This window comes from Dermacentor variabilis, chromosome 6 (assembly GCF_050947875.1).
Source record: "Dermacentor variabilis isolate Ectoservices chromosome 6, ASM5094787v1, whole genome shotgun sequence".
Taxonomy (NCBI): domain Eukaryota; kingdom Metazoa; phylum Arthropoda; class Arachnida; order Ixodida; family Ixodidae; genus Dermacentor; species Dermacentor variabilis.
Genome location: NC_134573.1, coordinates 39,736,256 through 39,763,373, shown reverse-complemented (window position 1 = coordinate 39,763,373; position 27,118 = coordinate 39,736,256). Strand labels below are relative to the sequence as shown.

General features: G+C 47.8%; 1 protein-coding gene across 1 annotated transcript in view; it reads right to left on the bottom strand.

Annotated features, from left to right (window-relative positions):
• LOC142586099 (palmitoyltransferase ZDHHC20-B-like) overlaps positions 1 to 14,895 on the bottom strand; it is a 31,589-nt gene extending 16,694 nt beyond the window's left edge. Inside the window, exon 1 of the mRNA XM_075697356.1 lies at positions 14,453 to 14,895. Within this exon, the coding sequence (XP_075553471.1) occupies positions 14,453 to 14,895 (443 nt within the window). The remainder of the gene's footprint in view (positions 1 to 14,452) is intronic.
• Positions 14,896 to 27,118: the final 12,223 nt, after the last annotated feature.

The following is a 27,118-nucleotide window of genomic DNA, read 5'->3' as shown; positions in this document are numbered from 1 at the left end:
CTTGCACTTGACTTTTCTCTAGTGCAAATGATTCAGAAACCCACTCGTGGCAATAATGTTCTTGACCTCGTTTTCACATCAATCCCTGAAACAGTTGCATCGGTTTCTTTGATGCCTGGTTTTAGTGATCATCTACTCATTAACCTCACAATAGAACTACCATTATACAAACGCACTACAACACCTAAGCGCATATTTAATTATAAGAAGGCTGATTTCACTGCCATCAACATAGGTTTAGAGAATTTCTACAGCTCGTTCATACGTAATTTTGTTTCCCGACCTGTTGAGGAAAACTGGAAGCTCTTTAAGGAAACACTAATGCAGCTTATACATGCTCATATTCCACTAATTCACTTCCGGGTAAATAGTTCTAAACCATGGTATCACAGGGCGCTGCGCTCACTAAAATATAAAAAGAAACGCCTGTTCAGAATTGCTAAGCGTCAAGGAACCGCAGTGGCGTGGTTAAAACATAAAGAGTCCGAAAAACATTACTGCTGTAACATTCGTAGCGCTAAGCACAAATTCTTTTCACACGACCTGCAATCCATGATGCAAAATAACCCTAAAAAATTCTGGGCAGTGATTTCCCCTCGAAAAGACTCGAGCCGAATTTCACTCCAAGACAATACCGGAGCACCTATTTCAGAAAAATCCTCAGTTGCTTTTAATAATTTTTTCACCTCGATGTTTACACGCGAGGATTACTCTACCATTCCCGCAATTGCAGACGTAAACTACAGGTATATGGCACCAATAAAGATTGATGCCGCCGGCATCTCATCCCTAATTAAAAAACTAAAGGTCTCTACCTCAGCCGGCGTTGATGGTATAAATAATAAAATTTTAAAGCATACGTCCACATATACAGCCCCCATTCTATCACGTATTTTTGAGCAATCCTTATCCTCAGGGGAACTACCATGTGTCTGGAAAATCGGGAAAATCATTCCCATCTTTAAGTCGGGCGATAAAAGTAGGATAAGTAATTACCGACCCATATCATTAACAAGCATTCCATGTAAATTACTGGAGCATGTGATAGCATCTAATATTGTGCAGCACTTAGAAGCTAACAATTTCTTCTATCCGAAGCAACACGGTTTTAGGAAAGAACTTTCCTGTGAGACTCAACTAATTGAATTCACTAACGAGCTATTCACATACATAGACAATGGTTTCCAGATTGATAGTATCTTTATTGACTTTGCCAAAGCCTTTGATCGCGTTCCCCACTCTAGATTAATAGCCAAATTATCATCATTACATTTAGACAGCCTTACAATATCGTGGATAAGGAACTTCCTCACATCCCGCAAACAGTTTACGTTCACTGACAATCATTCTTCTTCCTTGGCCGATGTGTCATCTGGTGTACCTCAAGGTAGCGTACTGGGTCCGCTATTGTTTCTCATCTACATAAATGATTTGCCATCAAACATAACATCACCAATCAGATTATTTGCTGACGATTGCGTAGTTTATCGCCAAATTAAGACACCCGACGATCACATAGCTCTTCAAAAAGATCTAGATAAGATTACAAGCTGGTGCAAGCTATGGCAAATGTCACTAAATACTGAAAAATGCAAATTAATGACTGTCAGCCGAAAACTCTCTTTACACTTACTCGCTTAACAACAGTGCTGTCACTGTCACCCCCTTGTACAAATATCTCGGTATTCATATTACAACAAACTTATCATGGAAGACGCATATACAACATGTTACAGCAAAAGCATCTAGCACACTTGGTTACCTAAAACGAAACCTACGTGAAGCCCCTTCAGCCACTCGTGCAATAGCGTACAGAACCTTTGTTCGTCCGCAGCTTGAATTCGCTTCCGCCATCTGGTCGCCACATCAGGAATATTTAATAAATTCTCTCGAATCTGTTCAAAACCGTGCCGCGCGTTTCATCGCGAAAGATTACAGTAGGCATTCTAGCGTGACTGCTATAAAGAAATCACTATCACTCCCATCTCTTGAATCTAGAAGGAAGATAGCCCTGCTTTGCTTACTGCACAAAATCACTCACAGTCAACACGCAACTACATTACCCCTTTCCCGCCCATTTCGCACATCTCGCCGCTTATATAACGCACACAGTTTCACACGTGTTTTCGGCCACACAAATGCATTTAACAAATCTGCATTACCTCTGGCAATAGCAGCTTGGAACGATCTTCCAAGCCACATTGTTGAAATTAATAATCTGGACACGTTTAGAGAAACATTAAAAAAATTGATTCCGTAGTTATGCGCACGTTTCATTTATACCATGTCACTTGACTGTCATTCTGTGGACAGCATGTCACTTGACATGCACTTGCAGTTCTTTGCAGGAATTTGATGAGCCATGCGCGTTTCTGATCGTCCAGAGTGTTTTTGTTCTTCGTTCGCTTGATGTTGTTCGGCGTATTTCGATTCAACCTTTGTTTCAATTGTTTGATTTGTTGTTAGCTATGTTGTTTGCTCCTGTTTTCGACATGTTGTTTCTCTTACCCCCCTCACGCAATACTCCAGTTGGAGCCTGTGAGGTATGTGTATAAATAAATAAATAAATAAATAAATAAATCCTCAACTCATTTTTTCCTGCAGCACAGCATGGTACTCGTCCATAACAATCAGCACATAAGCCTCAAACTTAATGTCATAACATGGATATAATTTTCACCAATTATTTGCTCACAATATGTTTTTGCTAATTATAACTGTTCTGTGCGAGTGGTTGCATTCTGGTGTACCGCAAGCTCTATTCTACGGACTCTTTCACGTTTCGTATTGTCACGTTTTTGTGATGGTGAAGCCTTCAGCAGGTAGGGCGTCAAACAAAGATTAAAGTCTTTATCTGGAAACACAACTCTTAATTTATTGTGCTGTACATTGATAGAGGCTCGCCGCAATCATTGTACTGTGAGTCGTCGGTCGTCGAAAATGTGATCTACGATGAAATGCATCGGTTCTTTATACTAAACTTTATACATGCGTCATCGTACAATCCGGCGCGTCGGGGACAAACAAAATTTAAAGAGTGCTTGTTTGTTAGAACAAAAAGTTGCAGTTTCACCCGAAATGGGAAGCATCGATTGCGATAGCGAATTATTACACGGCTATGCAACGTAAGTATAGTAGCTTTATCGGCCATATAAACTTGTGAACAATCTCTACTAATTAAATTAACAAGCACAGTATGACGCACGCACAGGCAAACATGAACACATTGCACTCGATGACCGCGGACACTCACTGTCAAAGCGTTGGCGTGATGGGGCGTAGCATCAGCAGGGAGCGAATTGACCTTCGTGCTGCCTCTAGCTTCAACACGAACTAAGCGGCGAGACAACAGTGCACACGAAGCTATCAGCCCTCAGTGGAAGCAGACTTGTGCTCCCCACTGAGGATCCCTTTCAGGATAGGACCTGCGCGGACGCGCTCAGCCGCACCATATACGCAGCCGCCAGTGGAGTAGAACGAACCCTCCCCCTACTCCGGTGCCTTCCGCGCGATGGAAGATGGTGCGCTTCCTCTCCGCCTTCCTTCCTTGCGCACGTGAGATCAAGCCACGATCCTCGGATGATGCTCCCACACTTTCACTGGCACACACAGCATGCGTGGCCAAGATGTTATCGCACTTGGGCTTTATACGGAATATCACGGCGACGCTGGCGACTACGGTGGAAATGCGCCTGGAGTGTCCATATAATTGCTACCGCAATAACTACAATGTCCTAGTGCAGGGATCAATTATGGGACCAGGGTCTGTACGGGGTGGTCGCTCTACAATCAACGCTAACTGCAAGGCTAACAGATGGCAGAGCGAGACTGATTTATTCATCAATTCGTCGAGCTGACACTACTTTCGCACAGGACTTGCCTCAAATTAAGGAATAATTTGAATAGTGCAGGGATCAATTATGGGACCAGGGTCTGTACGGGGTGGTCGCTCTACAATCAACGCTAACTGCAAGGCTAACAGATGGCAGAGCGAGACTGATTTATTCATCAATTCGTCGAGCTGTCACTACTTTCGCACAGGACTTGCCTCAAATTAAGGAATAATTTGAATAGTGCAGGGATCAATTATGGGACCAAGGTCTGTACGGGGTGGTCGCTCTACAATCAACGCTAACTGCAAGGCTAACAGATGGCAGAGCGAGACTGATTTATTCATCAATTCGTCGAGCTGACACTACTTTCGCACAGGACTTGCCTCAAATTAAGGAATAATTTGAATAGTGCAGGGATCAATTATGGGACCAAGGTCTGTACGGGGTGGTCGCTCTACAATCAACGCTAACTGCAAGGCTAACAGATGGCAGAGCGAGACTGATTTATTCATCAATTCGTCGAGCTGTCACTACTTTCGCACAGGACTTGCCTCAAATTAAGGAATAATTTGAATAGTGCAGGGATAAATTATGGGACCAGGGTCTGTACGGGGTGGTCGCTCTACAATCAACGCTAACTGCAAGACTAACAGATGGCAGAGCGAGACTGATTTATTCATCAATTCGTCGAGCTGTCACTACTTTCGCACAGGACTTGCCTCAAATTAAGGAATAATTTGAATAGTGCAGGGATCAATTATGGGACCAGGGTCTGTACGGGGTGGTCGCTCTACAATCAACGCTAACTGCAAGGCTAACAGATGGCAGAGCGAGACTGATTTATTCATCAATTCGTCGAGCTGTCACTACTTTCGCACAGGACTTGCCTCAAATTAAGGAATAATTTGAATAGTGCAGGGATCAATTATGGGACCAGGGTCTGTACGGGGTAGTCGCTCTACAATCAACGCTAACTGCAAGGCTAACAGATGGCAGAGCGAGACTGATTTATTCATCAATTCGTCGAGCTGTCACTACTTTCGCACAGGACTTGCCTCAAATTAAGGAATAATTTGAATAGTGCAGGGATCAATTATGGGACCAAGGTCTGTACGGGGTGGTCGCTCTACAATCAACGCTAACTGCAAGGCTAACAGATGGCAGAGCGAGACTGATTTATTCATCAATTCGTCGAGCTGACACTACTTTCGCACAGGACTTGCCTCAAATTAAGGAATAATTTGAATAGTGCAGGGATCAATTATGGGACCAAGGTCTGTACGGGGTGGTCGCTCTACAATCAACGCTAACTGCAAGGCTAACAGATGGCAGAGCGAGACTGATTTATTCATCAATTCGTCGAGCTGTCACTACTTTCGCACAGGACTTGCCTCAAATTAAGGAATAATTTGAATAGTGCAGGGATAAATTATGGGACCAGGGTCTGTACGGGGTGGTCGCTCTACAATCAACGCTAACTGCAAGACTAACAGATGGCAGAGCGAGACTGATTTATTCATCAATTCGTCGAGCTGTCACTACTTTCGCACAGGACTTGCCTCAAATTAAGGAATAATTTGAATAGTGCAGGGATCAATTATGGGACCAGGGTCTGTACGGGGTAGTCGCTCTACAATCAACGCTAACTGCAAGGCTAACAGATGGCAGAGCGAGACTGATTTATTCATCAATTCGTCGAGCTGTCACTACTTTCGCACAGGACTTGCCTCAAATTAAGGAATAATTTGAATAGTGCAGGGATCAATTATGGGACCAGGGTCTGTACGGGGTGGTCGCTCTACAATCAACGCTAACTGCAAGGCTAACAGATGGCAGAGCGAGACTGATTTATTCATCAATTCGTCGAGCTGTCACTACTTTCGCACAGGACTTGCCTCAAATTAAGGAATAATTTGAATAGTGCAGGGATCAATTATGGGACCAGGGTCTGTACGGGGTGGTCGCTCTACAATCAACGCTAACTGCAAGACTAACAGATGGCAGAGCGAGACTGATTTATTCATCAATTCGTCGAGCTGACACTACTTTCGCACAGGACTTGCCTCAAATTAAGGAATAATTTGAATAGTGCAGGGATCAATTATGGGACCAAGGTCTGTACGGGGTGGTCGCTCTACAATCAACGCTAACTGCAAGGCTAACAGATGGCAGAGCGAGACTGATTTATTCATCAATTCGTCGAGCTGACACTACTTTCGCACAGGACTTGCCTCAAATTAAGGAATAATTTGAATAGTGCAGGGATCAATTATGGGACCAAGGTCTGTACGGGGTGGTCGCTCTACAATCAACGCTAACTGCAAGGCTAACAGATGGCAGAGCGAGACTGATTTATTCATCAATTCGTCGAGCTGTCACTACTTTCGCACAGGACTTGCCTCAAATTAAGGAATAATTTGAATAGTGCAGGGATAAATTATGGGACCAGGGTCTGTACGGGGTGGTCGCTCTACAATCAACGCTAACTGCAAGACTAACAGATGGCAGAGCGAGACTGATTTATTCATCAATTCGTCGAGCTGTCACTACTTTCGCACAGGACTTGCCTCAAATTAAGGAATAATTTGAATAGTGCAGGGATCAATTATGGGACCAGGGTCTGTACGGGGTAGTCGCTCTACAATCAACGCTAACTGCAAGGCTAACAGATGGCAGAGCGAGACTGATTTATTCATCAATTCGTCGAGCTGTCACTACTTTCGCACAGGACTTGCCTCAAATTAAGGAATAATTTGAATAGTGCAGGGATCAATTATGGGACCAGGGTCTGTACGGGGTGGTCGCTCTACAATCAACGCTAACTGCAAGGCTAACAGATGGCAGAGCGAGACTGATTTATTCATCAATTCGTCGAGCTGTCACTACTTTCGCACAGGACTTGCCTCAAATTAAGGAATAATTTGAATAGTGCAGGGATCAATTATGGGACCAGGGTCTGTACGGGGTAGTCGCTCTACAATCAACGCTAACTGCAAGGCTAACAGATGGCAGAGCGAGACTGATTTATTCATCAATTCGTCGAGCTGTCACTACTTTCGCACAGGACTTGCCTCAAATTAAGGAATAATTTGAATAGTGCAGGGATCAATTATGGGACCAGGGTCTGTACGGGGTGGTCGCTCTACAATCAACGCTAACTGCAAGGCTAACAGATGGCAGAGCGAGACTGATTTATTCATCAATTCGTCGAGCTGTCACTACTTTCGCACAGGACTTGCCTCAAATTAAGGAATAATTTGAATAGTGCAGGGATCAATTATGGGACCAGGGTCTGTACGGGGTGGTCGCTCTACAATCAACGCTAACTGCAATACTAACAGATGGCAGAGCGAGACTGATTTATTCATCAATTCGTCGAGCTGTCACTACTTTCGCACAGGACTTGCCTCAAATTAAGGAATAATTTGAATAGTGCAGGGATCAATTATGGGACCAGGGTCTGTACGGGGTAGTCGCTCTACAATCAACGCTAACTGCAAGGCTAACAGATGGCAGAGCGAGACTGATTTATTCATCAATTCGTCGAGCTGTCACTACTTTCGCACAGGACTTGCCTCAAATTAAGGAATAATTTGAATAGTGCAGGGATCAATTATGGGACCAGGGTCTGTACGGGGTGGTCGCTCTACAATCAACGCTAACTGCAAGGCTAACAGATGGCAGAGCGAGACTGATTTATTCATCAATTCGTCGAGCTGTCACTACTTTCGCACAGGACTTGCCTCAAATTAAGGAATAATTTGAATAGTGCAGGGATCAATTATGGGACCAGGGTCTGTACGGGGTGGTCGCTCTACAATCAACGCTAACTGCAAGGCTAACAGATGGCAGAGCGAGACTGATTTATTCATCAATTCGTCGAGCTGTCACTACTTTCGCACAGGACTTGCCTCAAATTAAGGAATAATTTGAATAGTGCAGGGATCAATTATGGGACCAGGGTCTGTACGGGGTGGTCGCTCTACAATCAACGCTAACTGCAAGGCTAACAGATGGCAGAGCGAGACTGATTTATTCATCAATTCGTCGAGCTGTCACTACTTTCGCACAGGACTTGCCTCAAATTAAGGAATAATTTGAATAATTATAAGTGGTAACATAAGAGCTCCCATTGCTGCGATCTGTAGATCAATTTTTTATATTGCTCGTACGTCTAGTTTAAGAACTTCTTATGGCGTAGATAATTGCTCTTTATAACAATGAATTGCCATGTACGCGGTTTTCCCAAACAACGCAAGGCAGTGTTTGGGATCGGACCGCTGGTACGATCTGTTGGGAACTCGGCGCTGACGCCCGTGGTTGTACCTGGGTCGCAAGCCCCAAGGGTAGCGTTGGCCTGGCGGCCTGGGGTACAACTCGAAGCATCCGAAGGTCCCGGCAAAGCATGAGTCGACTGGTAACAACGAAACAACTTGTTTATTTTAACATCGCAAAGAGTTGGCGGTCAGGTTTGACCGAAGTAGAGAGACGGGAGAGCACTTCACTCAACAGAAGAAATCGGAGCCCTCCTTTTGGCGTCCGGGGGCAGCTGTTTTTATACTCTCGCAGTTGAGGGCAAGAAGGAACCCCTCAAAAGACGAGCACGTGAATGTACAATGGGCTAATGGTGACGCACACTGTCGTGGCGCTGCGCACGATCTCGTAGCACCCTGTCGTGGCGCTGCGCACGATCTCGTAGCACCCCGTCGTGGCGCTGCGCACGATCTCGTAGCACCCTGTCGTGGCGCTGCCGGTCGGACACAATGACTGTAACGAGAAGATGGTCCCTGCTTTGGGCATCGCCTGTTTCGGGCACAATGACTGGAACGAGATCCCTGCTTTGGCATCGCCTGTTTCGGGCCCAATAACTGGAATGAGATCCCTGCTTTGGCATCGCCTGTTTCGGGCACAATGACTGGAACGAGATCCCTAGGCGGTCGCATCGCCGCAGACGCGCCTGGAAACACCTGGCGATGAGTGTTGCGGCGACGACGATCGGGCCAAAATGTCTGCCGCCCCGCCGCAGTCGCGCCGGCAAAACCACGTGTCGCAGGCGAAACGCAACAGACCGCCCCGCCGGGGGAAGGAGATCCCGATGGACAGGGGACTGCATCCGCTGTCCGGAGGGATGTCGCTCGATGATGCCCATAACCGAAGTCGGGCGTCCCTTGACGTTTCTTGAGCGCAGCGCACAGAGAAGGCCTCGTTCTCTCGTTCAGGTTCGCACGGGACACTGCAAAGTGACTTCGGGAGAGTTCACATTTTTGTTCTCGTTCCCGGCAAGCGTTAGAACTACGCTGAAAACTCAACCGCTCAGTCAGCAAGCACGGCACAACCCTCACTAAGCCCTGCCAGGCTCTTTCCCCTTTTTATACCACTGCCTAGTTCCTTACAGTAGTCTAGCATCACTCAGAACGCGTCCACAAATTGAAAAATTGCACTAGAAAGCATATCATCACTTTGAAACACTAAACAAAAGCAATATGTTAAAAAAAATCCTGCCTCAGGAAGAAAAACATCAGTAAGAAACAATTTTGAGGCTGATTCCTACGTTAGGGGCTTCGACTTAAGCCATCGGCGTTACCGTTGAGACTCCCCTTTTTGTAACGCACCTCAAAGGAATATTGTTGTAAAGCGAGGCTCCAGCGCAGGAGGCGGCCATTTTTGGGAGAGATGGTCTGCAGCCATTGGAGAGGGCAGTGATCCGTCTCAATGATAAACCTCGAGCCGGCTAGATAGCATGACAATTTCTGAACGGCCCACACGAGACACGCACACTCTTTCTCGGTGGCGCTATACGCCTGCTCACGACTGGTCAGCTTACGACTAGCATACAGGACGGGGTGTTCTACTTCTCCATTTTCCCGTTGGCACAGTACAACGCCCATGCCTCGCTCACTAGCATCGCACTGAACAATGAACTCTTTTGTATAGTCTGGCGATCGTAGCACAGGCTGGCTTGATCCACGCGCACTCGCCCGTGAACATATGGGGTTCTACATAAGACGGGTGAACTACATCCATTGTAGCTGCGGAATCGCGAAGCACTCGGCACTCTTTCCCGTTCACGAGGAGGTCTCGCATGTAAGGCTCGAGAAGCTTCATGTTCTCGTCAGTGCTGCCTATTGAAAAAAACACAACTTTTGGTGTTGTTTCCGGACACTGCGCCGAAAAGTGACCCGGCTTCTGGCACGTATAACAAACGCCCGCTCGCCTCATCTCGAACCGCTTTCTGCGTTCGGCTTCGGCTGCCGTCTCTTTACGTTTGGTCGGATTGCTTTCACTCGCATCCTCACTACGCGTGTCCCCCTTAAATCTCATGGGCGTGAACCTTGGCCTCTCAGACTTGGAGCCAAATTCACCCTTTTGACCGTCCTTAGCTCCGCGAGCTCGACGCGTCACAAACTCCTCGGCTAGCTCAGCGGCTCTAGCCACCGTACTCACGTCTGGCCTATCCAAGACCCAGTATCGCACGTTCTCCGGTAACCGACTATAAAACTGTTCTAGCCCGAAACACTGCAGAACTTTATCGTGGTCACCAAACGCTTTCTCTTCTTTGAGCCACTCCTGCATGTTCGACATAAGCCTATACGCAAACTCTGTATATGACTCACTTCTGCCTTTCTCATTTTCCCGAAACTTCCGACGGAACGCCTCCGCAGACAGCCGGTACTTTTTTAGCAGACTCGATTTTACTTTGTCGAAATCCTCTGCTTCCTCTCTATCCAAGCGAGCGACTACGTCGGCCGCCTCGCCGGGTAACAAAGTGAGCAAGCGCTGTGGCCACGTTTCTCGAGAGAACCCCTGCTTCTCGCACGTTCGCTCAAAGTTAACCAGGAACAAACCAATGTCCTCTCCAAGCTTAAACGGCCGCATCAGGTCAGTCATTTTGAACAATACTCGTTCTCCTGCACCGTGTGCCTGACTTCCATTACGAGCGCGTTCCATCTCTACCTCGAGACGCTTCATTTCCAAAGCGTGTTGACGCTCTTCTTTTTCTTTCTGTTCTTTAAGTTCGCGCTCCCGTTTCTCTTTTTGCTCTTTAAGTTCGCGCTCTTGTTTCTCTTTTTGCTCTTTAAGTTCGCGCTCTTGTTTCTCTTTTTGCTCTTTAAGTTCGCGCTCCTGTCTTTTTGACCTCTCCTCAATAGTCTCAAGGCATTCCGACAGCTCGTCATCCTCAGCCTCTAACTCAAGAATAGCCTTTAGCAGTTCAGGTTTTCTTAGTTTGTCTGAGACATCCAGACCCAACTCTCTTGCAAGCTCCAACAATTTCGGTTTGCGCAACGACTTCAAATCCATGGCTGCTCTGAATGCTGCTTTCTCTACTGCTTACTATTGTCTTGCCGCAAACTAACCCGGCAGCAACGACAACCACAATTACCAGCTCTGTTTCTAACACTAACAAAAGCCTGGCAAAGCTCAGAAGAAGAAAGTCCCGCACTCACCAAACCTCGCAGGCAGGAATTCCGCGCAGTCGTTCCGCTGCAGGCAACCAGTCGTCACACAGGGCTCGTTGCACTGCTCCCGGATCGTCGATGAGCTGCTCAGCATACAGTCAACTGCATCTCTTCGCTGCTGGCCTCCGTTGTCGCGATCTCGCCGCTGGCAGACAGTTGTTTGAAGTCGTAGGCGATCTCACCGCTGCCAACCAGATGTTTCGGATCTGACTGCTGGTGAGATCGGTTGGGAACTCGGCGCTGACGCCCGTGGTTGTACCTGGGTCGCAAGCCCCAAGGGTAGCGTTGGCCTGGCGGCCTGGGGTACAACTCGAAGCATCCGAAGGTCCCGGCAAAGCATGAGTCGACTGGTAACAACGAAACAACTTGTTTATTTTAACATCGCAAAGAGTTGGCGGTCAGGTTTGACCGAAGTAGAGAGACGGGAGAGCACTTCACTCAACAGAAGAAATCGGAGCCCTCCTTTTGGCGTCCGGGGGCAGCTGTTTTTATACTCTCGCAGTTGAGGGCAAGAAGGAACCCCTCAAAAGACGAGCACGTGAATGTACAATGGGCTAATGGTGACGCACACTGTCGTGGCGCTGCGCACGATCTCGTAGCACCCTGTCGTGGCGCTGCGCACGATCTCGTAGCACCCCGTCGTGGCGCTGCGCACGATCTCGTAGCACCCTGTCGTGGCGCTGCCGGTCGGACACAATGACTGTAACGAGAAGATGGTCCCTGCTTTGGCATCGCCTGTTTCGGGCACAATGACTGGAACGAGATCCCTGCTTTGGCATCGCCTGTTTCGGGCCCAATAACTGGAATGAGATCCCTGCTTTGGCATCGCCTGTTTCGGGCACAATGACTGGAACGAGATCCCTAGGCGGTCGCATCGCCGCAGACGCGCCTGGAAACACCTGGCGATGAGTGTTGCGGCGACGACGATCGGGCCAAAATGTCTGCCGCCCCGCCGCAGTCGCGCCGGCAAAACCACGTGTCGCAGGCGAAACGCAACAGCAGTTAGTCTCTGCCAACATGTGTAATCCTTGCGAATTATTGCAATTCAACAGATTATTTTGTTGCATATTGCCAGTTTACTAATTGAAAAGCAATTTAAAGTCAAAAAGACTAAGGCTAGGTGAATCCTTCCTTTATCCATCATTTCAGGCTGGATGGATCACGGTACTGGGAGGTTCCGTTTCTCCTTCTGCAATGGTGGCCACTATGTGTCACACATATTTTTTAGCAATTTTGCGTGAACGTGGCAAAAATAAAAACGCCGAAAAGCTGGGGTGTGGGTGAATCTATCCCTCTGCTGAGCCACTTTATGCTAGTTCATATTAAACTGGAAATTTTTGCTACATACTACCACTTTACTGAAACCACTGCGATGTCCTTGACAGACCGTTCGACGCGCGGTGTTCAGTGAGCAATGGTGAAGTCGTAGATTTTCTTCCTGATACGCCTTGAAGCTAATAGCATGCACATCTCTTTTGGCCGGCTGTTGAACTGTCTCTATGAAAAGGAAAAAAAAAAAAACGCCACGTTGCCGACTCTACTTTAGGTCAGTATTCAGTAACTCCATGTAAGAGAATTTACCAGAAAATCCAGACGGAATCTACCGATAGAGTGGATCGCCCCTAACTTGGACCGAAATTAACAAAAAAAAAAGTGCGAGTGCCACGTATTTCGACCGAACCAAGGTAAAGTTGTTTGCCTTTTCTTGGAGCAAATCAGACTATTTTTTGTACGTTGCGTAAAACAGTTATTTATTATCAAGAGTTAAGTTATCAAATAATATAACCTGATAAAAATTTTTACTAAGAAAATTGCAGGCAATCATAAAATGATCCCGAAAGGACTGACGGGCGACTAGCGGCCCGGCACTTTTTGCGGCATTTGACGGGCTTCTTTCAGGCTTAGAAAAATCTTTTATGTAGCACGTATTGAGCAACATTAAGCTGGATCGGGAGTTCTTCAGAATGGTCCAGAATTTTCTAATTGATTCTTTAGCTCTGAGTATAGTATTTGAGAAGCTGATTATAAAAAAAAACTAATTGCGAAATTATGCGAAATACAAAAGATCGTCTGACTTCATCCAGGCGATGGCAAACAACATTACCTCGTTCTGTCCAGCTAATTGGCACTCCCACATTTTTAAATTTTGGCACAAGTTTCGAGAGGCATCCTGTACATAATCTTTGTTTTCTTTGAAGAAAGCCTGCCCTATCTTGAAATATCTTTTTTTGACACGTTTATTGACAGTGCTTCCGTAATAGGAATTGCAGGGGACGTACACTAGCGTCATAGTTTCTTCTAGTAGCTTTCGTCAGGAAACTCCTTGCTGCCAGTCCCAATAGCGCAGCAGAAGAGAGAACAGCTCAAACGTAAGTGATACTCCCATCTTTGATATCGATAACTGGACAATGCCTATATTCGGCGCGGGAAAGGTAATGTCTATATATGGCGGTTGAAAAAGTAAAAAAAAAAGGAAAGAACGTGGGGAACACATTTCTATCGCCAGCTGAACGATCGTGATGAAGTGGGAGTGTCTATAAACCTTAACAATGCAGGAAACAAAGCGGGATATTCTGGATGATTCTGTACGCCCTACGCTTAAGGCACGCGGGTCGAGTTTGCGTGATTTTGGAGAGAAAGACCTCTTTGCTTATTTAACCTGGGCGAGGCCTACCCGAGGTCTAGGTGGTTGTAACCACCTCAAGATAAAAAAAAAAGATAAGAAAGGGTTAATAAAGGGCCGACGATAAAGATGACAAGATCGACGTAATTGCGCGTCGAATTCGATATGATTAAGATACGAAACGAAGTGAATAGCGATCACGAAATGTACACAAAGAAGAAATGTAGCGATACATGCAACAATTACTCATCGAATCATTATTCGCCATATACTTCAACCTTCTCTTTCTTAGCGTCGACAATTAGTTTACCTTTCTTTTTTGTTAGTAGGATAATTTTTTGCGATTGGCCGGCCGGCCTAAGTATGCCCAAGATTACGGTTGTCTGAGTCCTGAAATCTCTAAGTAGAATAATTTTTTTTTGTGAATACGGGCGCCTTTTGTATATACATTTTGACCGCACCGATTTGGTCTGTCTGCCATGCACCGCTTAAGGTCTCCCTAAGTGATCGACCCGCTCAGGCCGCGTCACCCGGTTCACCTTTCGCAGGTCGAGCAGTGGTGGCATCGGTCGGGCTTGATCCGCTGGCACGGGTCGCAGTAGTTGACGCCGCCGCCGGGGACTCGCGTGAGGACGCCCCGCTTGGTCGCCATGGCCTCGAGGAGAGCCTCCCGGCGAGTCGGGTTCCGGGCAGCGTGCGCCAGCTCCCGGCGCTCGTCGTCGCCGACGTGGAAGTAGGGCGGCACGGCCGCCGGGGACGTGAACGCAGTCTGCGCGAACGACCAGAGGCAGAAGAAGAGCAGCAGGTGGAACACCGTGGCCAGTGCGAGGCACAGGGCGTCCTCCCTCACGACCGCACCGCAGAAGACGAACACGTAGGCGTAGTACGCCTCGGCGAACAGCGAAAGAGCGAAGACGACCGGAGTCCACAAGCAAACGGACTTGACCGCTCGAAACACGGCTCCGAGCAGTGAGCCCAACATTCTTCTTTTTCCTCGTGTGACGGTTTCGCTACGGCGCACGTGGGCACCGATTCCAGCATGCGATTTTGAGAATGACGACGGCTAACGAGACTATTGGATGAAATAGAATTGAAATAATGTACCACGAATTCAATAACGAAATAGTAAAGTACCTCCAGCAGTGCAACTCGCACCAGTATATATCTCAAGATGTTCTACATTCTTCAAAACTAGTTTGCCAAGATATTACCAACATTAATCTACGACCTTTCTGTCAGCTAGCTCCTTGAACCGACCGGCGAATATACGGCGGCAAAAGGCTGCTTTACTGGAAACTTTTTTTCCCTCACTCGTAGACAAAATTTCTCTTAGATCGATCGTTGGCCCGTAGTGAAGTACCCAGGGGCTGAGTGTCTTTTAATATGTTTTGCTCGTATATTACACGCAGGAAAATATTTAGCTGATGAAAATAGCAGAATGGTTCTTCTCACAAAATACTCGGCAAAACCCATTTCACGATTACTGTCGACTGCATTGCGTTTAGAATTGAATCAATATTGCACCCCAACGTGTTCTCCCCGTCAAAACAAGACATGTAGGAAGTGTTTAACGCAGCAGGACGCCTCTTTCCCGATTCCTTAAGAACACTCGGTGCCATCAAGCGGTACCACCGCGAAGCTGGCCGTGGCTTCCGAAATGCATTGCGCGCCAGCACACGCGAATGCTGAAGAACGCGTCAAGTCTGTGCACATGCTGCGACAGGAGCAAAAGAAATCGCTGCAAGCGCAATGCGATTTTTACACTGCTCATTCACACGATTGCGATTTAGACAATGCGGCTGATGCGCCGCCCAGGGTTGCTTGCGTCCTTTAGCCAGAGCAGGATTTGTGCGCGTGCACTTCCCTGGTGCTGAAATTCCATGCGCTTCAAATGTTCGACAACATTTTAAGACGCAAATGGTGAAATGTTCTCGTTGAACGGAATAGGCATTATCATACTCACAATGGGGTCAAGGTAGAGAGCACACGAGATGGAATCGTCGTTGACGGATTGGTTGCGTTCGTACAGCGTCAATCTCTCCACGGGCGTCAATGCTTCTTCGGGATTTATATTGAGTCGTTGGAATAGAGGGAGTAGGCCTTCCATTTGCACCTCGCACGCCTAGAGTGCCAAGAATTCTGAAGGCTTTACATGTTTGTTGGATTATACCGAAGACGCCTTGTTTCTGAGCATGCCAGTAGGTGGAAATGTTCGGAATCCCCGCCATGTACGCCATGTCATGACTGACAGAATTCTCGACGAAGTGCTTGTGTTTCAACAGCGCCCTCGGGATGTTGCCGCACAGTCTTTTGTTGCGGAACACGATGGCCGTTGAATTGGCAACACGGTATTGCACCGCGCCTTCATAGCAATGTACAGCACACGAAGAGGGGTGGCACCTCGGCGATCACGCCGTCGGCATTCCCTCATGGTCAGTGTGATCGGCCATGGCTTGGCGTCATGGTATATGTTTCGGGCGTGACAGAGATAAATTTGTGGGAAGGAAAACTCCTCCGCGTGCTCGTCAAAGATGATGTTCAGTGGTGTTCAACCCTCACCCATTGACATGGCAAGCGTTTGAATGTCACCTAAGATCAGCGTTTGCTGACCAAGTGATATTGCCATAGCAATATTCATAGGGTCCTGAATGACGTCCAACTCTTGTTCAAAGTGTTCCGTTTTATCATTGGAAAAGTCGTCCAAGTTTTCACGGATGGCATTCACCGTCGCCGTATCCTCCGTGCAGAGGTTATTCAGTAATGTATAAGCCTCACCAGTTCTTCTAATCTCACTAAGGCCGATGATATCCCAAACAATGTCAGATAGTTCCTCGAAGAGTCCTGCTGAGCTAGCCTCACTCGAGAGGATTCTGGTGTTAATCGTTGCAAGGGTCAGTTTCCATTGTCGGTCTGTCCGGACCCAGAGAGTCGTAGCACCCTCTGCTGTGTTACAGGTCTGACCGCTGCCTTGGTTAGTTGCAGCGCAGCTGCTTACGACTGAGGGCCATTGGGTAATTGAGTGAGCCATTTGGGAGGGGGTGGCCGAATACTGCACCAGGGAGGCCAATTCCTGTTCTGGTGAGGGAGTGCCTTGTTGAAGCTTAGTGGGCCTTCCTAATTTGGTTGTAGCTGGATTAGTATAGCCCCACTCGCTCTCGGCATCCTTTGCCAGTGACCGGCGTCACTCAAAGCCTGCAGACGTTGTGCACTGGAGGACGTGAATTTCAAGCTCACCATTGAAAAAGAAAACTCTTACTATAGCGGCATTCAATCTTCCGACTATGGCAATCGAGCATTCGACATAGCTCAGTCAGATAAGCCCACAGTCGGCGAGTCTACCTTATCGCCGACAAGTACAGCCCCGAGGGCCCTGCATGCCTAAAAACTTCTTTGATTTATACGCGATATGGGTAACTCAATATAGAACCATTTCTAAACGGTTCTGGCCTCGTAGGTCTGGAATCGCACGTGCGCCGATGGCCGTGAACTCGGCTAGCTAAATCCTACAGGTGTACCGACGACCACACATACGTAGGTGGTCGTGAATTCGGCTAGGCAAAAAGTATACAGCCGACTCCGACTCCCGTTAAAAATAATAATATCGTATACGATGCGCTCACTTCGAGTCAGTCAAAGTCCGAACGAATATTGTGGCGTCTAAGCACACAGCGAGCAAGGGTACACTGACCAACACTTGCTTCCCGACAACGGCAGAAAATGAAACTTCAAGGAGCAAGCTGGCGCCGGGCTGGCAGGACTGGTGCCGGGCCGGCACGGAGGCAGTTGCGCACTGAGACCGTCGAAGGTGAGAGAGTAACCGAGGGAATTGAGAGGGAGGGCGAGGGGAGCGTAGTTGGGAGGATGCGCGGGAGGGAAGCCGATTTGCTTTCCTGCCAGCTTGCTGGATGGTGCTAATTACCTCTGCCGCCTACTTCCACCGAGGCAGCGGAGTTGCTGAGGCCGGGCTGAGTCTCCGCTGCTACTTCTTTCTGCATGCTCGTGTGCTTTTTCCTTTTTCTGATGACGGATCGGCACTGTTCAATAATAAGGACCTAATCAATAATTCGTTCACTCATTGTAACTTGATGCACAACAGGCGCAAAGGAGGCTTAAGCTATGCAGTAGATAAAAAATGGAATATTCTCTACCAATGGAATATTCTCTAAGTGTATATAGAGTAGACAAAAAAGAAACGCGGAAATAGATTTCATGGGGCTGAATAGGAGAAGAGTACGCACCTCTTAATAATAAATTAGAGCGATCGAGACAACATGCACGAGCAATTATGACTCCTCTCTTGCGTGAGCGCTGTAACAGAATCTATGAACTGTCCAAGCCATCTTTATCAGTAATCACTAATTGTCGCCTTGGGTAGAACGACTGCCTACTTTGGCAATTGCAGTTGACGTAAATGAAGATCACATACCTCTAGATTTTTACTGACGAACGCTGAGTAACGTGAAATGACCGCTACGTTGCGCGATTTCTTATTGTTTTGAACCACGTGTTGGGAGGCCATCAGCTAGGACACGCGTATTCTTTCTGGGACTAACAAAGAGTTTAACGTGCGATAGCTATTTTCTTGAGAGGACTGCTAGAGCATCGTTTGATAAGCTCGTCCGCTAGACATGTCCGCCTCGTTCACTTTGCACACATATCCTTCCGCATTCTTTTGTTCCACTATATTGCATATAGTAGTTGTAGATGAAGATGCTCTCTATTGTACGTTCCACGTGAGCGTGCTCTGCCTATGCTAAGCTCATCCATGAACATAGACTTCCGTATAATTTCCCAAATGAACACGTTACGATGAACATATCAGCAAGTTACATGGTCTAATTATTCATTAGTCGTGTGGCCACTAAAGCGGCACTTGCCTAACCGCGACCCCGTGCAGCGCGTCGGCCCGCTCTGCTTTCCTTGGGGGGAACGTACATGCAGGCCTCGTGAGGAAGAAGGGAAAAAAAGAACACGCAATGCCGAAGCCTAATTTATTATTTATTAATTTACAAAATTTCAATAAATTGATTAAAGTTTATTTCCTTCTAACTTGCTTTACTTTCAAAAAGGCAGGTTTTCCTATAACCGTTTTACGTTTAACCGCAGGCTTCTTGGCCAATCCCCAGTAGTGGGCACACGCCATGGTAGAGTAAGCAAGCAAGCAAGCAAGCAAGCAAACAAAGGCGAAAAAGTAATATGCGCATGTATATAAGAAGTGCGTCCGCTTCGCTAAGCTACAGGTGGCCGGTCGGAGCACACGCGGAGCGTGCTGTTTTGAAACCAACTGCAAAGAAGCATTGCCAGACCTAGAGCCTTATGTCTTCATGGTTCATGCTCACCCTCGGGCTGGGAGTGGCGTTCACGAACGCATACTCCTATCGTTTGGGAATGGCCGGGAGCCCGATGTGCGACTCCTGTGGGTGCGAGGAAACCACCGAGCACCTATTGTGTACCTGTCTTCGCTACGATGTACAACGCTTTTTTCTTCGGGCAGCTTTACACCGACTGGATTCAAGACCATTCACCGAGTCAAAGATACTCGGACCGTGGCCACACCCGCCACAGGCACGAAAAGCAAATAGTGCACTGGTACAATACTTACAATACTAAGAGATACTTACAATACTAAGGTACAATACTAAGAGATCGGTTATAGTGTGCCTGTGTATAGTGTCCCTCCCACACGCACTCAGTGCTTACTCTCTCCCTTTTTTTCCTTTTCTATTCCCTTTTCCCCCACCTCCACCTCCGGGTGCTCTTCTGGTTGACCTCCCTGCCTTTCCTGTCCTTGCTTTATCTCCCTCTCCCTCACTCTTGTGGATTGGTGAATAATCTGGTAGCCCGTAATACTAGATTAGTACCTATCAGTGTAAGATAATAAAAAATAACGGCACTTGCAAAAAAATGCTGGCTTCCACAGTGCTTCAATTCTTTTTTTATGCGCCCGAGAAACTTGCACATGACCACGCCAAGTAGATAGGCCGCTAGGTAGGAATGGAACGGCTACGGATGGTTCATGCTTGAAGAAGAAGACCAAGAAGGAGGAGTACAGGCATGCGTACGTTCGCCGGCCGGCTCTTTAGCCTGGTGCTGGGCGTATTTTCGCTGGCCTGCACAGCGCTTTTATTCGTAGCTGCATGGAGCGTCCTCTTCTGGCCGCCTGAGACCTGGAGACGGCCTCTGCGTGCCAACCTGCTCATTGGACGATACCACGTGGACCACTCGGCACTGGCACCGGGCTTCGCAACTGACAACTTGGTCGAAGAGACGGGATCTGCGTGGGCCGTCAGCTCCGAGTGTCAGCGCGGAAACGTGGACACCATCTTCCTTTTCACCTCTGCGCCCGGAGCCTGGCAGAACCGAGCAGCACTTCGAAACACGCTGTTGTCGCAGTGGGCCAAGTACGACTTTTACTACACTGCCGTCGCACCCTGAGTGGTTGTAGATATTGGCTCAATAACAGTTCTGGGGTCTTACGAGTGAAATCCACGCTCCGAACATGAGGCACACCGCAATGGGGGACTCCGAATAATTTTCACTGCTTGAGGTTCTTTACGTGCATCCAATGCACGGTTCACAGGCGTTTTTTCCATTTCACCCCCATCGAAATGTGGTCACCACGGCGATGCTTTGATCCCGTCGCTTCGACCTTAGCAGCGCAACGCCATAGCCAGTAAGCCACTACAGCGGTTGATGGTTTGATGGCATCAACTTGTAAGCGTTCCCTTGCTTACTAAATTAACAAGCGTGGTCTCAGCGCGCACAGCAAACATGAACACATAACACTCAATGACCGAGGACACACGCTGTCAAAACTACGGCGTCAGGAAGCGCGGCAGCAGCAGCGAGCGAAGTGACCTTCATGCTGTCTATCGCTTCAACGCAAACTTAGCGCCGAGAACACACATCACGCAGGAAACTACGAGCCGTTGGCGCACCTAGACCCTGCCCCCAGCGCAGATCCCGTCGAGGTACGGCCGGGCGACCGCGCACAGCCGCCACATACTCAGTTGCAGCCGGAGTAGAACGCCGACCCCTCCTTCCTCTCCTCTCAGTGCCTTGCAACTTTGGGTGCCTTGTGCGACTGAAGACGGTGCGCTTTTCTCTCCGCTTCATTTCACGCTGGCGATATTGAGCCGTTATCGTTGGCTTCCCTCGCACGCTTTCACCGGCACGTACAGCGTAGGGTGCGCGGCGACGCTGTTATCGCCCTTGGACTTTATACAGAACATCGTGGCGACGCCGACGGCAGAAACGTGCCTCGTGCGTCCATAGAATTGCTACCGCAAGACGGGTCATAAGAAACTGAACTCGCTTGTCGGTGGGCGCTTTCTCTACGTAGAAATTTAATTAGCCAAAAAAATTAGGTATGGGCTCCTCTATAGAGTAAATAGATGTACTGCCTTACATTCTTCGCAAATACTCTCTTGAGGTTGGTAAATATTGTGTGGTAATCATCGGTCCACTCGCCATTTAAAATTAATTCATTGTCTACAAAAAATTTCACTGACGGTTACGATATTCCCTAATATAAATTTTGAGTGCAGCTGTTTAGGTGTGTTGAATTCACGATATATTGTGGCACAGAATTCGATTCTCAACGACAGGGTGCTGAGGGCGGCGGCACTGAGCGTTTGCTCGGGCAGTTCGTTTGCAACAGCGGCAGAAGCATTTGGACCGGTTGCGCCGCTCACTGTACAGAAACAAAAAAAAAAGAAGCGCGAACGCGCGGCTCGCGCGGAGCGCATTTTCTAGTGGGGCGGCGCCGCAGGCGAAGTAGCGCATGCGCAGTGGGTCCGAAGCCCGCGTCAGCGCTTTGTTCCCGCGTTTGTCGCATGCGTGATCACCTCCGCTTTCCTCCTCACCATTTTGCGACGCCCTCCCTTCTTACGCTTTCTCACTTCTTACGCTACGATACCCTTCTTTACGCTTTCCTCCTGGAGCCTCTTTGCTATGGCCGCTTTTTTGTCATCCTGCGCGGCGCGCCGCTATCGCTTACGTCTTTGGCCATGCTCGTTCGCCCGGTTACAAGTGACGCCGACGCTCGCCGCTGGAACGGACGCCTAAGAGCTGTGCTCTAAAATTATATGTACACTCGTGAGCATAAGTATACGGACCACGGGAGCGCGTGCCAAACTGCATCGACGCGCCGTCTACCGACGCGGCGCCTGCTGTCGAGAGGGCCGCTAGAGCAGCGGTGCGCACGCGCGTCCCATCATATCTGCTGGCCTGACATGTAGCTTTGCCTGACGTCGCTGTGGTGCTCGTAGACTAAGCGTCCACTGGGCGTCGTTTTCGCTGCTCCGTCGCATCTGGGCCATTGTTTTACGCAGCGGCTGCGGCTGGGCCGGCACGCGCGTCCGCCGCGCTTCGCTTTCATTCTTTCTTCGGGGGAATTATCGCACGCCGCACTGCCTTCTCTGACGTCTTTAGATGACTCGCGCAAAATGGCCTTCTGCGGCTTTGTGTTATCTCGAACTGTTCCAATGCTTGCTGCCGCAGGTAGAAGCAAGGTTTTGCAATCGGTGTCCGTCGTCGCGTTAAGAAGTAGAACTGAGCTGCAGGGGCTACTATGCTCCGCAAGCAGCAGGGTGCTAAAAGGTGAAATTAGCGGCACCGTACTGCCTTTATTTTTTTAAACCCTTGAACAAGGCCTGAACAAGAAATGCACGCGAGGGTGCCACTACAGACAGCTGCGGCAACGCTGACACATTCGGGAGAATATAAAATCAGGTGCAGCTGTGTGGTGCACGCAGCCGTGAAGTTCCAATTGCGGTTGCCTCCTTGCGAATCGGGTCGAGGTTACGGACCTGAATCGCTGGTCGGGATATCCTCATGGCATCGCGTTACGAGCGGATACCACGGCACCTTCGAGGCGTCATCGCCGCCTGTGGAAAATTGGCAGCGTAGTGAAATCATGAATACAGTTGTGAAAGTTATAATCTACCAAAATAACAGCAACACGTTGGCTCGTCCTAAGTGCCCTCAAGACCGCAGTCTGTCGATGGTCACCCCGACTAGTGATTCAGGCCGGTCACCCTGACCCGATTCGCAAGGAGACAACCGTAATTGGAACTTCACGGCAGCGTGCACCGCACACCTGCACCTGGTTGTATGTTCTCGCGAATGTGTCAGCGTTGCCGCAGCTGTCTGTAGTGGCACCCTCGCGTGCATTTCTTGTTCAGGCCTTGTTCAAGGGTTTAAAAAAATAAAGGCAGTACGGTGCCGCTAATTTCACCTTTTAGCACCCTGCTGCTTGCGGAGCATAGTAGCCCCTGCAGCTCAGTTCTACTTCTTAACGCGACGACGGACACCGATTGCAAAACCTTGCTTCTACCTGCGGCAGCAAGCATTGGAACAGTTCGAGATAACACAAAGCCGCAGAAGGCCATTTTGCGCGAGTCATCTAAAGACGTCAGAGAAGGCAGTGCGGCGTGCGATAATTCCCCCGAAGAAAGAATGAAAGCGAAGCGCGGCGGACGCGCGTGCCGGCCCAGCCGCAGCCGCTGCGTAAAACAATGGCCCAGATGCGACGGAGCAGCGAAAACGACGCCCAGTGGACGCTTAGTCTACGAGCACCACAGCGACGTCAGGCAAAGCTACATGTCAGGCCAGCAGATATGATGGGACGCGCGTGCGCACCGCTGCTCTAGCGGCCCTCTCGACAGCAGGCGCCGCGTCGGTAGACGGCGCGTCGATGCAGTTTGGCACGCGCTCCCGTGGTCCGTATACTTTTGCTCACGGGTGTACTGTCTATGGACAACTAATCACCTCATGACCTTGCACATCTCGTTGAAGTTTATCTCTGAATGTCTATGTACAAACTCTTTAGCCCCTCTATACAGTTATGAGAGGTCAAACTTTTCGTTTATTGCCGACTGCTTTGCGCGCGTGATTGTGAAACCACGTAAAAGCTAAGTTCTCGCGAAAGAAAATACAGGTTTTATAGAAGCCGAAGAGGAGCTGAGAAAAATATAAAAATCGTAGTTTCGCCTGACAGGCGAAACATTGATTGCAATAGGAAACTATTAGACAGCCAAAGGAAGTAAGCCTCTCTATTTAACAGCTGCATGAACTAATGGGAAGATTGGCTTGCTAACTAAATTAGCAGGCACGTTCTAACGCATGCACAGGCAATCGAATTCATGTCCCTAAATGACCGTGGACGCCCGCTGTTAGAACACTGACGTCATGGACAGATGCAGCAGCGGCGAGCGAATTCCCCGTCGTTCCACTTCTGGCTTTAACGCGAACTAAGCGCGTGAGAACACAACCTACACTAGGCCGTCAGCTATCTCAGGCCGGCTATCCTTCGAACAAAGCGCAGATTGCCTCCAAGATAGGACACACGCGGACGCTTTCAGCTACCGCAGCTGGAGTAACAAGAGAAATTATGAGCATAAATCCGGCCTCTCCCCCAGCTCTCAGCCCCCTCCTTCCGCACGAACCCCGCTCTCCGCTCCCTTGCGCGCGTGAGAGGACGGCGTGCACGCTTTCCCCCTCTGCCAGCGCGAGAAGACTGCCGCATCGAGCCACCATCCTTTCACTCATCCTCGCAAGCTTTCGCTAGCATTTGCAGCACATGACGCGCGGCCGCTATGTTAATCGCACTTGGACGTTCTCGCGCCGATGGTGACCACGACGGCGGAAATTCGAGTGAATTGTCCATACGATTGTCATTGCAATAAACCGATATGGTAAAGCCAAACTTCAGATTTTTCATTTTTTGTTTATATAAACCTCAGCAGACAGCAACGCAACGAGTGCATTATTATAGTAAGGCCAAGAGGATAGGTTTCTTGTGCCCTTCATACACTCGGCGTGCAAAACCAGTGCTATATTAAGGCGAAAGCCTTAGGTCTCTGTTTCTATGTCGCGTTGTGAGCTACATAAAATATCACGTGACCCAAGGAAGGCAAGGCGCCAGCCGAAGCATGTCTAGTCGTGTAAAATGGATGATTAATGATTAGCGAAGTTAATGAATGAATGATTAGCGACTGGATTAAGGTGATTAGGGTGTATTATGGTTGATTAATGTGGATCAAGGTGGGTTATGGAAGACTAAGGCCAATTAAGGTGAATGAAGTAGGAATAAGTTGGATAAGAGTGAATTAAGGGGATTAAGGTGTATTAGGGTGGATTAAAGTTGATTAAAGTGGGTGAAGATGGATTAAAGTGAATTAGGGTGGACTAAGCTGGATTAGGATGTAATAAGGTGGATTAAGACGAATTACAGTAGTCTTTGAAGGCTTTCGCCTTCGCGTCTCTTAGAAGATAGTGAATGACAGCTGGGAGTTCTTCACACTTGCTCCTTCTTTGGTTTTTCCCTCATCCACTTCTCTCATTGTCAGTATAGCAATTCATAAGCGCCTCTGTTTACCTCCTTGTACTCTCTCTGTTCTCTCATACTCAGCAGAGGAATTCTAGTTTATGTCGCTGTTTATCGCAGGATGCGAAGTAAAGGGCGAACGACGTGAAGTGACAAACAGCCATCGAAAACGGCGTTACAGTGCTCTTTTTTTCTCAGCTATCCAGAATTTACAAAAAAAATGATGTGTGGTTTATAGCATAATTCATATCCTTGAGCTGTAGTACCCAAAGAGACGGAGATTATTTGCAGAAGACATCGGATTGCATAATTGAGTAATAAACAACAATTTCTTAACGACCTTCTGAACTTCATTACGTTGCGGCCCATACTGAAATCGACGAATTGTAGCCGGTGAGTTCGCAAGGCCTAAACTGAAAACTGAAGGCTGAGAATTCGTAACAACTTTTCAGGATTGCACCAGTTTCGAAAGATTTATTCCAAAATTGCGTGACGAAACACATGGGAGTTCCAGTTATTTTTGTGCTTCAATGTATAAAAGGGCGTTTTGTTAAAATAAGTGGGAGAAAGCTGCGTCTTTACTGCATGTTTTATTGAACATATCTCGAAACCCGTGCCATCCTTAGAATTGTTCCAAGTGGACATGTCTTGCACTCTCACCGACTACAATTGGCAACTTGCAATATGTGCCAGAAATCTAATTAGTAATTTTTTGTTAATTTGTCGATTATACATCTTCATTTTTCACGCAAGCAATGTCCACCGCATCGAATAACCTAGCTGAAGGGCTAGAATTGCGCAGCCAGCCAAAGGCGATTTTGCACATTTTTGCAGATTCTGCACATCGCAAGAAAACACCCCATACGAATACTTTTTCGATATAGCAAAATATTGCTATTTCATGCAATTCTGAGATAATCAGGGCCTGTTTCGAAAAAGGCTTGTGCCACTGCGCCACTGTAGGATGCATCTCTCGTGTCCAACTTTTCGGCAGATTCAGCACTCTCCGTGCGCAATCAATATAAAGCTTCTTTTTTTCTCTCACGCTACTAATTATGTACAATAGCTCAGAGTGGGTTGTGTGTTGGATGTACAATAGCTCAGAGTGGGTTGTGTGTTAGGTGTGCTAAGATGTGTTCGCGTGAACGTATAAAAATACTGGTTTTAACAGCTTTTGTGGCTCCACATCACTCTATCAGTATGCCGCGGCGAAGTACTCAGTGAGACTCATCGCTTATTTTTGCATCGTTCTCAAATTTTTCTGGGAGATTCTCTTTAACACCCCTCGAACTGAAATAGCTTACTGTATGTTTCAAATGCTCATCGACGTTCTCCGCCGTGGTTGCAGCCTGAAATGATCTTTCCTTATTCTGTCACGACCTCAAAAAAAGTCGAATGAATTCATTGAAACATTTTAAATCATGCAACATGTTCTGTGCAAGTCGCTTGAGTTTAAAGGAGCCGTAACAGATATTTGATCAAAGCGCACACTACAGAGGTGTTAAAGGCATTCATCACTATATGTGCTCATAGTTCTGGTACTCTAAACTGAAACTAGGGAAGGCTAGTCAATCCAGTAGCTTTTGAGTGTGGCCAAGCCGTCGCACGAACTAGCTGCTACATTCATATTTTTATGCTTAACTTATGTCACTGTGTTAAAAGGGGTGTATAATATGTAGTGCTACGCCTCTGCACGTCTTTGCAAGTAAACATAACGCCTGTTAATCGGAACATATTTGTGCGGTTCCCTGAGGTTTCGTTCAACTAAATTCTGCTGTATGTCCACTGCAGTATACGAACGCCTCCTCGAGCCATCCCAATTACTACTGTCTTGAGCTATCTGGCACTATTTTCTATCGGCAAATTTCGTAACTAC